The sequence below is a fragment of the Venturia canescens genome, chromosome 4, assembly GCF_019457755.1.
Source record: "Venturia canescens isolate UGA chromosome 4, ASM1945775v1, whole genome shotgun sequence".
Taxonomy (NCBI): Eukaryota; Metazoa; Arthropoda; class Insecta; order Hymenoptera; family Ichneumonidae; genus Venturia; species Venturia canescens.
Window position 1 is genome coordinate 18,754,188 of NC_057424.1, and position 13,001 is coordinate 18,767,188.

At 40.5% G+C, this 13,001-nt stretch overlaps 1 protein-coding gene across 4 annotated transcripts; it reads left to right on the forward strand.

Annotated features, from left to right (window-relative positions):
- Positions 1 to 1,632: 1,632 nt before the first annotated feature.
- On the forward strand, positions 1,633 to 11,456 carry LOC122409146 (polycomb group protein Pc-like). Of its 4 annotated transcripts, none has more exons than XM_043416467.1 (6): positions 1,633 to 2,188; positions 4,923 to 5,287; positions 5,372 to 5,415; positions 6,069 to 6,192; positions 7,068 to 7,505; positions 8,010 to 11,456. In XM_043416467.1, the coding sequence occupies exons 2-6, from the start codon at positions 5,228 to 5,230 to the stop codon at positions 8,937 to 8,939; spliced, it is 1,596 nt and encodes a 531-aa protein (XP_043272402.1). In that variant the 5' UTR covers positions 1,633 to 2,188; positions 4,923 to 5,227; the 3' UTR covers positions 8,940 to 11,456. The 4 variants fall into 4 exon arrangements, with proteins under 4 accessions (XP_043272402.1, XP_043272405.1, XP_043272406.1 ...); XM_043416470.1 differs by having other exon boundaries at positions 8,013 to 11,456; XM_043416471.1 differs by having other exon boundaries at positions 7,074 to 7,505.
- The last annotated feature ends 1,545 nt before the right edge of the window (positions 11,457 to 13,001 follow it).

Below are 13,001 nucleotides of genomic sequence, written 5' to 3' on the forward strand. Positions count from 1 at the left end.
TATAAATGTTCGGTAACCTGACCCGAAATTTCACCAATCTATTCGCATGCACTTTTTCTCATCTGTTATTCAAAATCAGTTATTCGTATAATATTCGGGTTCGTGAAAGGAATACCTTTTAACGAATGCGTAATGCGGACTGCGGACGGTAGCGCATGGTTTTATCACAACTGTACGAAGGAAAACTCTTGAAATAACGATTGCGAAGCGAAAGTACAATAAGAGAAAAGGTCTTCGCGATAATCTCCCGAGTAGAGAGATCGACGGTGCGCCCTCTGGATATACAACTGTAACGCAATTGTTCTAACCACTAAAAAAATCATCACGACATATTGTGTCATCGACAGTCCACGAAATGCTGAGATGACGCGAAATTCGGCGATTTTGTTTCGTTTCATTTCAACAGCAACGCAGTTCTCGTCGTCCCAAAGATCTATATTTATCTCCGAACTGAGCCTATCGGACGGAATGGTGCGTTATAACCTCACTTATCTGAGGTTCCCGAAGAGTTTTCGTACACGCGACCGTGTCAAGCGCCGCGCGCGAGAAAAAAACGAATCACGTTGGTTTAACTATATTTGTTTCTACAAACTCTACAAAAATATTGAAAATCTAAAATCCCCAGATAACTCGAAAAATACCGACGCAAAAAACCTCGCGCGGTTCGATTACTTTTTGGAGCTTTCGGAACTCGAGTATATAACTATTCATCTCGGAATGAAGAAAATTTAGTCGGAGCAGTTTTCTATGAGAAAAAGCAAAGGAGGTTCTCTCGATCGTGAATCAATGACCGATAGAAATGCGAAGGAGTTTTTTCAAGTTTCAATTTTTTTCAAAATCATACGTGCGTCCTACAAACCATACGATTTCCGTTTAGTAAAACTGGAATTCATTTCGTTACCATTTAAGTAGCAAAATCGTGTGACCTTCGTACGCGTTTCGTTCATTTGGCAAGAAAACAAAACGAGAGACGATAAAATCCGTACGGATATACGTAGAATACATCGAGTCTGTACGGGGTCTGAAAAAAAAAAAAAATAAATGCGCGAAGAGTTCGAGCCAAAAGAGATCAGGAAGATAAGGAACGAGCGTTGGAATGAAGTGAAGAGCTTCGATAGGGGAGGTAAAGGAGTAAGAGAGAGGCGAGGAGGAGGAGGAGGGGGGGGGGGGGGTGAAAAAACACCGTCAGCCTCGAGCAACATACAGAGAGCCAACGAAGAGAGGAACGTGTTTGAGTGAGAGAGAACGCGGAGGGTTTCGGTGGGATATATTCGTGGAACGAAAGCGAGAGCCTAAAGAGGGAATCGCAGAGCGAAGTTAGTAACCGCCTACTCGTTGTATCGAAGGTGGGACGTAACAATGTTCTCATTGGTCGGTTATTTCTCAGTAAGGTCAAATTGTTGGGGGAAGCCGAGAAGGACGTCCAATCGTTGTTCTCCAGAACGAGGGGTTTTTTCTTTTATTACCATGGTTGTGTATTAATGCCAATAGGGGTGAGAAAGGACGGGGATGATTTTCCCCGCTCTCATTCACTCGCTCGTCTACTCTCCCTCTCCCTACGACACTACCATTTCACTCGCTCTCTCTCTCTCTCTCTCGCTCTTTCTACCGCTTCTGGCACCGTCGATGCGCCGAGGACACTCTTGTTTCGGGATTGCTCCAAGTTGCACGCGTTTTCGTACTTGGCACATTCGTTGTATCAGTAGAGAATAAGAGAAATAAAAACGAGACGATAAAACAAAACTGAATTTCTAACCGCGTCGATTATAAATAAGTGTCACAGGATTGGTTCCATAGTTCTTCCTTTATTACCGTCTTTTAGTATTAATCTACGGTTATGAAATTGTAAAATCTTTCTTTCTCCGGTGTGCCGTCAGTTCGCTCTTTCATTTGTTTTTTATTTTTTTTTTTATACACTATTTTTTTTCATTACGAGGCAAACCCGCAGTGCAGTGTTTATCACAATATCACATGACGTGGGGTTTGTGTTTGTGCTACGGTAGAAAGAAAGAGAAACACCAAAGTGGAGTACGGAGGAGTGAGAGAGAGAAAGAAGAGGAGAAAAGTACATGGTCGTGGATCGAGGCTGTGTGCGAAGCGCGTGTGACGGAACGTCGTAAGGCTCACACGGGAGGATTTTACAGTGTTGCCGGTTCTACGTCAGCGCTACTATATATTAACTATTACAGTGAGTATAGTATATTGGTATATCGCATTTTTGCAGTCGCTCACGTCTCCTTTCTGAAATCTCGCGTACACGTGTATATATATATATATATACACTGGCGTATATATATATAAAAATACACGTCCGTGTATGTAGGTGTATTCTCATATAAAATGCGGCAGCACGCTGCAGCATATAAACATTGGAGTTAGCTCGGGGATACGAGGATAAAAACGTATGTTACCGGAAAACGAAAAACCGTTATCGATCGTGAACGAGGAGCGTGTTGAGTGAACGATGTATGGCTGAACGTACAAAAAGGTTATGTCTGAAATGCAAAATTTTCTTCCGATTCCACCTTCCGCCCCTCTCGCCGTAAAAGCATATACGAAAAAATCTGCTAAGCGCTCTTGCGTGTGTTTGTGACATTATGTGAGTGCTCGAAAACTCGGCAACGCAGCAAACCGCTCTCGCGCTCTTGCCGCACACACAGACGTGCACTCACACGGACGGTGAGCGCTCGCTCACTCGATCGTACACGTACTCGCAAATATACACGGATGTACGGAGTGAGTGAGATGGAAAAAGAAGTATAATATACACAAGAGCAACTGCTGCGAACATCGCGCGCTGTTTCTGTTCTCTCTCGTGGGGTGGCAGGCACGAGAGGCCTTGCTCGTACGGCAGGATAGGGCTACCGTTCTCTCGATCCTCTTAAGCTACTACCTCCATTGGGTACTCTCCCTGCCCTCGCAGTTTCGCCTCGTGTCGCGCTCCTCAGCCCCCCTCCCGCCCACCGCCACTTCTCCCTTTCCCCGTCCCGCCGTTTCGCTCATTCCCCTTCCTCCGCTCTGTTTCACTTCCCCTTTTACCCCGCGCTGGCGTATCTTCTGTTAGGTATATATAGCATGCGACGTTTCGTCGGGTTAGCTCTGCTTGTCCTGCTCTCTTTTTCTCTCTCTCTCTGCGAGAGAACCGACACGTTGTACTCTTTTCCACGATAAAGAGAAAAATATGCTTTCTTTTCGCTTCTCTCTCTTTCTCTCAGGCTCTTTACGCTTTACGAAGCTACCACCAATGTGGCGACTATTCTTTTCTCCCTCTTATACAGTAAACAGTTTCTACCCCTCCTTCCCCTCGTTGGCCGATCCGTGATCCGTGAGCGCGAGAGAGACAGGACAGAAGAGCAAGCAGCGCGCCTGCTACAACGCTCACTCCGGCGCCCCACAACCTCGAACGAGTCGGGCGAGTCCAATCGCGTGTATGTCCGAGGGGGAGTACGGCAGACCTCGATCTCTTCTAGTACGTCGTGATCCGGAGAATGTGCTAGATCGCCTAAGCCCCGGGATACACGTGAATAAAAGAGAGAAAAAAGAAACGAGACGGACGGCTGTTTTAAATAATCTGCGCGTCTTGCCTCGCGCCTCGATTTTCACGAATCGCAGCAAGCATATTTATTAAAGAAAAAAGAAAACCGAGTCCCTCCCCTCCTACCATCGAAAGCGCGCGTTTGTTTTTTTACTTTTTTTTTCGTTAGATCGCTTCGAGAGACGCAGAATTTTTTTCTTGCTCAACGATTTCAACGAATATACGCAACTAAGTGCTCTCTCGACCGGACATTTACATATTTTTTCAATTTTTTTTTATTTTGTTGTACGATCACTGCGGGCTCTTGCGTGTTTTCATACTTCACGGTAAACGCCGACCATGTTTGGTGTTTACGCGGCGAGGGGAAAATTTGGCTGCTGCTGCTGCTTCTACTCTGACGTCACAGCACACGCCGAACGCGATTCGGCATAGATCCAACGTGTGCGTTGTGTATGGTGGTTGTGTGCGTGTGCGCGCGCGCACACGAGAGAGCGAGGCTAGTTCGATGAATAGCCGCTAGAGGCGTCAGTTGGAGGGCGAGTCTCGCTACCGGGAGAGAAAAGTGTACGGATTATAATACAGTGGCAGCACTAACTGGGTACCGTACGTAAAGAAAATCCGTGAAAAAGATTATTCTTCAGTACAAAATGCACTCGCAACCAAGTATACACACCATTAGCGACGCATAAATGTGCAAGACGTAACTTTGTTTCATTAATTCGAGTCACGCGTACGCGTTTTTTCTTCGTGAAAGCAACATATGTATATGTATATAGATGCATACATAAAAATATAAAAAAATATAAGTATACATGTACGAATGTATACGTAAAATACGACAACCACGCATCAGTGCGCGCTGTATTTAATTATCTCCCGATGGGAGGACGTGCGTATACGAGTTTTCTACTCGCCGGTCCCGACCATCTGGCAAACATCCTTGTTTTCTCACCGAAACAACCGGACCGTGTGCGATTTACTCTCGAATAATACATTTTTTTAATCGTCGTCCATTGCTACTAGTGTCACTTTTTTCCCTCTTTCCGACTTTCGATAAACTCAACCTTCTCCACCCCCCACTTTCAATCACATTGGCGCTCCCCCCGGGGGTGGCGTTAACCCACCAATCGTAACGTTCTCAACAAAACGAAAACAACGGGGAAAAGTAGACGAGAAAGACAAGGAACAAGCTACGTAAACTCTCACAAAAATAACGAATGATGTTGCGTGGGAAAATCATCGAAAATGCCTGGTACATTGTTATTAAATCACTCATGTTGTGTGGAAAATTCAGCCATAATAATAATGACAATATTTAGTTCATACGAACGACACGAGAGTGGCGAAAATTGATCTTGACGTTATGTTTTTTGTGTTTTTCTTCTAGCGACGTCCGTTTCACTCGCGGGGCCAACGGAAAACTTCTTTGCATGCGACGGCGTCTAAACACAACGTGCAACAATTGAAACCGTTGGAAGAAGAAAGAAAAAATAGAAAAAAAACGATTACCAATAACGTAACGACATTTTTTCGTATTTTTTTTTTTCACTTCGTTGTTCCGCGTGTTTGACGAGACAATTTTTATGATCCACCTGTTCGATACGGAAAATCGCGAGTGGGGGTGGGGTGTCAACGGGTTTTTACGGAAAAAACGTCAAAACTACGAACGCGAGAGGCACGACTTTACCAATCATGGATCTCGGCGACAGGGTTTATGCCGCTGAGCGAATTACGAAAAAACGTGAAAAACGAGTAAGAACGATACCAAAATTTCAATTATCTCTTATATACTTCATCGTTTTTTCATTCAATTTCATTATTCACTCGTTTTTCTAGGGGAAAATCGAGTATTTCGTCAAATGGAAGGGTTGGAGCAAAAAGTGAGTTTCATTTTGTAAATGTTCGTTCACCCAATTTAGGAAGTAACCTTGCGGAGAGAAATTTTTCTCAGTCCTTTTTACAATAAACAGTCTATCCCAAAGTTTGAATGGAGTTGCAGCATTTCTTTTGTAATTTTAAAATCTTATTGATATTTGGCGATTGGTAAAACCAATAACCCTCAAAAATGATTGATAAACTCCATGCACAGGAGTCCGTTAACTGTAGATTTCACATTTGAAAGATCTCAGTTTTTCAATTTTCATTAAATCCTTCCACTACAACAGCAAGTTATGAATAGTAACCACGAGATTCGTCAATGAATTGTCGATTTTAGTGAAACATTTTTTTTGCTTTTCAATTTATGTAATGTATTGGCAAAATGTGAGTTTTAAGGTTAGGTTTTCTAGCTGGCGGTCATTTCCGAATTCAAACGAATCTTGGGGCTGTAGACCCACTTCTTTCTTCGTTTCTGTATGGATCACTAGCATTTTACTGAAAATTGCTGTAAACTAGTTTTTTTTTCATATGTTACACGAAACAATGGTTACTTCAAAATTCTTAGAAATTAAGGGTCTTATTCTCTATTGATATATCAATCGTTTCTAAAGAGCAGGAGGAAAATGTTGACCATGATTCGTTTATGTTACAAAAGACACAACACATGGGAGCCAGAAGAGAATATACTGGACATGAGGCTAATAGAGCTGTACGAGGAAAGCCAAAAGGGAAACGATGTTACAACCAGGAGGCCGAGACGACGAGACACAAGATACAGTGTAAGAGCTGCATTTATATTTATAATAACAAAACAAACAGATAAGAAGACAGAAATCCAGACAATGTACAGAATTGACTTTCTAAAAATCATGTATTACCATGTAATATTTATTATTTTGAACAATATGATCATTCTTATAGAAACAAAATATGAAACTTTTTGGATACAGTTGAAAACGTGGTTAATCGGGTAGAGAATCTTGGAGCGAACTTGCTTTCATAGATGTGATTATCTCAATTCGCTACCATGAATCTAGATGAATTTTTCAAATTTAATTTGGAGTATAGTTGACGGTTGCTGTGTATTTATTCTTCACTAGAACAAGCTATCTTTTATGTATTTAACCAAATTATTGCTGCGCTTTACTATATGTTGAAAAATAATGAATTCAAGGCTTGAGTACACCTAAAACCACACCAAGGTCTAAGATCTTTTTCAATAATTTTCTATCAGGGAATCAAAGAATCGTGATTTTCCAATTACGAATATCTTTTACTTCCAAAATTTAGCAAGACCGACATCTCTTCATTTTCTCATAATATAAAATCATCGGATGGAAAACCACGATAAAGAAAATGCAACGTTCATTAATCACACTTTTACAGTAAAAAATCTGGGCGATGCTACAGGCACACGCATCATCTTTTAGACAACAATCCAAAACAAAATAATGTTGTAGCGAGGGCATAGAGATTCACAATAAATGCCTACGTGCCATTATTCGAAAATCTTTTGAGGGGATTGATTTCCCGTAGCTCTTGTCACGGGTTTAATTATTTTATTATATAATGAAAAAAAATAATAATGGTAACCGCAAAGGTGATGTCTGAAAAACTGTTCATGATTTAATATTGTCTGAACGATTTAATTCAGGAGCAGGTTTTGGCGAATTTGGTCGTGAAAGAAGAACCTGGTGGTGACGAGAGAGTCGGTGAGGATAGTCAAGATGAATCGACGACCGGGAGTACAGTGGCACCGCGATTAAATCCGATTGTGCCGGACGAAGACACGGTCGCTAGTTCCCTTGATGGTCACGAATCTCCAGCACCCCCGGAATTGTCAGCTTCGGCTTTCAGCATCGATTCCGAGTGTTCGAACAGCAGCGTTGATATTCCACTCCTACCAAGACCCGAGCCAGCTGGAACTAAAAGAAAAGCTGAAGTCCTCAGTAAAGAATCCGGCAAAATTGGCGTTACAATTACGACAAGTAGTCCAAGCAGCGCCAGTGGAAGTCCACCGCCCAATAAAATACCTCGTTTGCTTCCCATCAAGGGAACAAACCCTCCTGCCGTTTCACCACCTTACCTCAACGTAAGTTTTCTTCGAAATAGTGACATTGTTTCCGTTTCCTGCAACTTCTGCTTTACAATGTTTTTCCCTCAGAACACGCGAAGTATTATGCAATCATGGAGGGTTAAAGCTCACTTAGACTTCTGTATTTGCATATTTTCGGTGCGAATACTGCGGTGTGAATTTCCATCGTGAGTTTCGAGTTGGACTACGAAATTCTAAAAACCATAGCGTAATATAATTTTTCCGTTTCTTCATACAGTAGCCCATTTAGATTTGATCCGGTCTTTGGATCGATGATGGTTCAGAAACATTTTATGTGTGGATTCACATGATAAATTGGACGTTTTTCAACGGGATTAACTGAATCGAATACGTCGTTTCTTCAATTGCGAATATTTTGATTATTCATGAACATTGAGATTAGAGACCGCACATGGCACGCCCGCCATACATTCGTGTTGATTGATGCAAAAATAGAGCAATCGATTAAACCGTAAATTAAGCGCGTCCTATTGATTTCAGAAGGTAAACGGAAGAAGGCCCTCGTCGTCATCGAGCGTAAAATCAACGCCGGAGGAGCCATCGCCAGCGGTGCCAACAACTCCAGCGCCTGCGCAGCAAGACAAGAAAAGGCCGGAAGCGGATGTGCCACGTGGACCAGTGCCGTCACTGCCGCGTGTACCGGCAGTCGCAGGAGGGGGTGGAGGGGCACCGGTGTCGCCGGTAACGGTGGCGGCTTCGGGTACGGGATCGTCGATGGATCATATGCCGATCGCGGCGGTGGAGCAACAAACGACAACAGCGACGACGACAACAACAGCAACAACAACGACGACGGCGACGGCGACAGTGACGGGGAAGAAGCGACCGTTAGAGCAGAGCAAACTGAACAAAACGTCGAACGGTGGTTTGTTACACGTGACAAAGCAGGATCCGAGTAACAACAGCTTCAAATCGACAAGTCCAAGCGATTCTTACACGAATAACAACAGGTTAGGGTCGATTCCCAACGGCCATCACAATTCTATTATTGCAGACAGCAACGACGTCACAATGGCCAAAGCAACGCTCGGTAAGCACCGGAACAATGGTAGTAGTAGCGCAAGCACCCCGGCAGGCAACAATAACAACAAAGGCGACGAAAGGAATGCTCCTGAGCAAGACGAGAATCGCCGAGAGAATGAAATCGAAAATGAAGAGATCATTAACGAGCGGAATAGTCGTGACGACAACGATCTTACCATCAAAAATAACAAAAACGATATCACGAGAACTGACGTTTACGTACCGCTCACCAGCCCCGGTACTGATTACTGGCTTGCACGTAATCCCGTCGCTGATCAGGTATTCATCACAGACGTTACGGTCAATCTTAAAACCGTTACGATCAGGGAGTGCAAGACTGAAAAAGGATTCTTCCGGGAGAGGGATCCCAAAAGCGATATTTACTGAAATTAATCTGCCCGCGAAATGTATAAAGAGACAGATTGATGAAAAGCTCGAAGAATTAATCGAAATGAATTTGTAAGAAATGAAACTATATCGGGGAAACAGACTTGACGAGAAAACGTCACCGCGTTACTGAGCATTGATTTGTACCTTATTTCTCTACTCTATTTCTTTTTTATCTTCCCTTGTACATACTGAACTATAAATTATTGCACTTTTTTTCCGAGGCTCGCACTTTTTCTATATTTTAATTTTTTTTTCTTTCTTTTTAGAGAGAGGCTATGTTTGCCAATCGTTGTATTAGCAGAATTTAAGAGATGACTCTCAGTCATTACGAATGTTCAACACGCTTCTCGTTCGTTCTCTTATCGGAATGAATCCTCGCGTTTTCTGATATTTGAATCACGAGTGTACATATTATGTATTCACACACATACACACAAACACTATATATATATATATATATGATATATATATTTCTCCGAAATACCGACGATCTTTCACACTAATTGGTCCGGTAAATTTTTCTTGAATTCCTCATTTTTCGTTCAATAGCCCTGTGTACTATACGCTCTGTAAAATAGTATCGTATTAATTGGATTGTTATATATGTACGTTAAATTCGATGTACATGGTCGCGACATACTCATAAAATTGTAATTTCGTTGAGTACTCGAAGAATCCATCGTTCGATTATACCTGATTCTATTTTATTGATTATTATTTCTTGCGAAGGTTTTTTTTTTGTTGGAAAAAAGTGTCAACGCAAAACGAAACATTTGGTGGGAAAACATGTTTTTCCTTGTTTTTCAATTTTTGTTTTCCAAGTTTTTTTTGTATATATATAAAGAATTGAATTTATTCAAGGAATTGATTCTTTGAAAAGGTGTTACATCGGTGGATCAAACGAGGAACCCTCCGAGATCGAACAAGCATTTACAGTTCTAGATTTTAACGATCCCCAATCGGACACTTTACTCTTCTCAGCATTGCATCGTTCCACACAGCAAACACACGAACACACACACACACACACACACACACACACACACACACACACACACACACACACACACACGAACAGACACGCATTTTTATTTCGAAATTTCAGTAATATTCTAATGAAACAAGATTTTAGGTTATTATTGATTAAAAAGGACAGTGAGTCACGTGTAAACACGAGAGAGAAAGAGAAGGAGGATATTTATTGTCTTATTATTTTGCGAATTCATTAAATTATGCGTTATGTATGTGTGGACCGGGGACATTGAAAACAAAAAAACTGTTTACCAGTGCAGAACCAGTAAATCCGTGATATAGAGTTTAATAACTAGTGAATAGTGACAAAAAGAAAGAACTACCCTTCCTGTTCGCCCCCTCCCCGCCCCTCGCTTATTTATTGTAAAGAAACGAATGATTTTTTAGATTTTCACATAAGCTTAGGGTTTAAGATGCTAATAGATGAGAAATAAAAAATTGAGTGTATGCTGCAAATAGATTGATAGCAAAGTAACGAATGCAAGGAACAAAGTAGACAAAAATCGTGTACCACTATTGCCCAAAGAGGAGCAAAAATACACGGAGCCCATAAACACATACACACACACACACACACACGCGCGCGCGTACGGAAAATTGATTAAATGTAATTTTTGTTTTCCTAATTATTATTTCACATAAATATATATATATATATATATATATATATATTTTTTTTGGGAAGGGCATTTCTCACAAACCTATACTACATGTATAATTTGTATATTGCGGTGAAGAGTCCGTTGTAAAAAGTGTAAATAGACAAATTTCAAATTAAAAGAAAAAAAGAAGAAAAAATGAAACTGTTTTAATTATACTTTTGCGTGCGTGGTGTGTGAGTCGGGTGCCTGTGTGCGTGCGGGGATATATGCGAGATTGTGTGCGTGTATGTATGTGTGCGTACTACACGGTCACATAGAAGGGATTTGATAAATTTCGAATGAATATCGTAAATCATTCTTGTACAAATGATTAAAAAATCGGCCACGAGATTTTTTTATATATATATGATGTATATTCCTTTTTAAATATTTAGAAATTGAAAATTTTCGAGGAAAAAAGAAAAAACGAGATACACGAGTGTAACACATGTATTTTCGTGTACGATAAACGCATTTTTCGAATATTTTTTTTTGTTTCTACGTCTATTTGCGTTCCAAAAAAAAGGGCTAAAACACAAAAATTTGTTGGAAAATTTGAGAAGCATGCACAATTTCGTGTATCTCGGCGAAAAATAAACGATAATATTGCAGTCAGGCTGCTGGCTGATCCACCCACCTTCCTTGTTCTCCTTCGATTTCAACCTCTACACACATAGTTATAACTTATGTTTATTATCATTATTATGATTATTATTAAAATTGCCCGATATGTGAACCCCTGTAGTAAGGACATACATGCACCAAATCCAAGCGTAATTTTAGTTCTGTCTGGTACAGATTAATCCTTATATTTGAATAAAAGCATTACTTGAATCTCTGAGATGTCTTGATTTTTATTTTCATTTGCCTTTTTCGAACTATGTTATATTCAATGACGAAATTCTGTTGAGCATAGTGAGCCCGAAAAAAGTTTTGATTTAGTAATTATTGCAATCATTTTTTAAGCTTCGAGTCAAAATGGCGGGAAGCACCCAAGGCAGTCAGGGACATCTAGCGCTACCGCCGTGTAATCACATTGCTTGGCGCGTACAGCCAACTGGTGAAGCTATCGCATGCGGATTATTAATTGATATTTGCGTTAATTTAAATTTTCTTAACAAGCGTTTAAATAGTTTTGGTAAAAGTGTAGTATTTGGAAATTTTTCTTCACCGTGAGAACAGTTATCTATAGTTTTGGAAAGAAAAATTTAATAACGGAAATCGTAAGATCAAAATAACTCTAACTGTCAATATAATTTGGTGAAGAATCAACCACAGCTTCGACTTTTTGCTATGCCATTATTTAGATTTACAATAAAAAATAGTGCGAGATCGAATTTCGAAAATTTGGTCAACAGTTTATTACTTCTAATAGTTCATGGCATCGCGAATAGATGGCCTTTGCATATTGGCGTGCGTGTTTGCAAGGTGCTCAAAGCCAATTCTAATCCCAGGTGCACTGTGAGCAGCGCTATGTATGAAGGATGCTCGCACTACTCACAGTGCATGTCAGAATAGGGCAAATTGAATGTGTCTTGTGGCGTTCCAGTTAGTTCGTGCAACAAACCGCTCCGAGGCTACAACTTTCTCGTATACGCTTCGACAGGCTCTCATCAAATATATACAACGTCCATCCCAAAACCCCTTCATCCAAAAAGCGTCTGGGGTAGGGTACAGTAGGCGCATCCCAAAACCATTCTTTTCAAACCACAGCTGTGGCGGATCCTACATTACCAACTTCCGTACCAAAAAAAAATCCTATTTAACCAATCTACGGGAATGAGAAATAACACGTATTAAACAACAGGGCCAGAACTACTACAGTCTAAAAATTTGTACGGAAAATCGGACTGAGCTCATAAACTATAAAAATGGCCATAAGAGTTGATTCTAGGATTTAAGATGATCTATATCAGTGTTTATATCAAAGATTTTTACAGAATTTCAATTTCTAAATATACAAAAGTGATTATTAATATTTTAGTACAGATAAAGTCGGAATGGTTCGAAGATTCTTGCGAAAATTCAAAATAATTATAACATTTTGCGGAACTAAGTTTGTACAGATTTTATATTATCTCTGAATAAAGTATTTATAGTAAAATGAAAAGTTTTCCTAAAAATAATGTAGATTTCACGCATTAGCGACCTCCTTATGCATGATCGCGTGTCAATTTTTCTAGCATATATTAAAACGGGAGACCTATCGGTTTGTACATACATTTGTATTACCTAACATGTACGTTTCTTTTTTGGTAATAAATGATTTTTCTCAAGGTTTGATTTGTGGGAGCTCGCGAACCGCTCGCAGGCCGCTCTTATCTATATGTGGTACAAATCTAGGAACGTTTCACATTTCGAATAACGAGTCCCATAAAAAAAATGA

What these genes read in the sequence shown, in the direction of transcription:
- LOC122409146 (XM_043416467.1), top strand. Translation starts at nt 5,228, where the DNA reads ATGGATCTCGGCGACAGGGTTTATGCCGCTGAGCGAATTACGAAAAAA. An exon ending in TGGAAGGGTTGGAGCAAAAA is followed by an intron (nt 5,416 to 6,068) that starts GTGAGTTTCATT and finishes ATGTTACAAAAG; the next exon opens with ACACAACACATGGGAGCCAG. An exon ending in GACGAGACACAAGATACAGT is followed by an intron (nt 6,193 to 7,067) that starts GTAAGAGCTGCA and finishes GATTTAATTCAG; the next exon opens with GAGCAGGTTTTGGCGAATTT.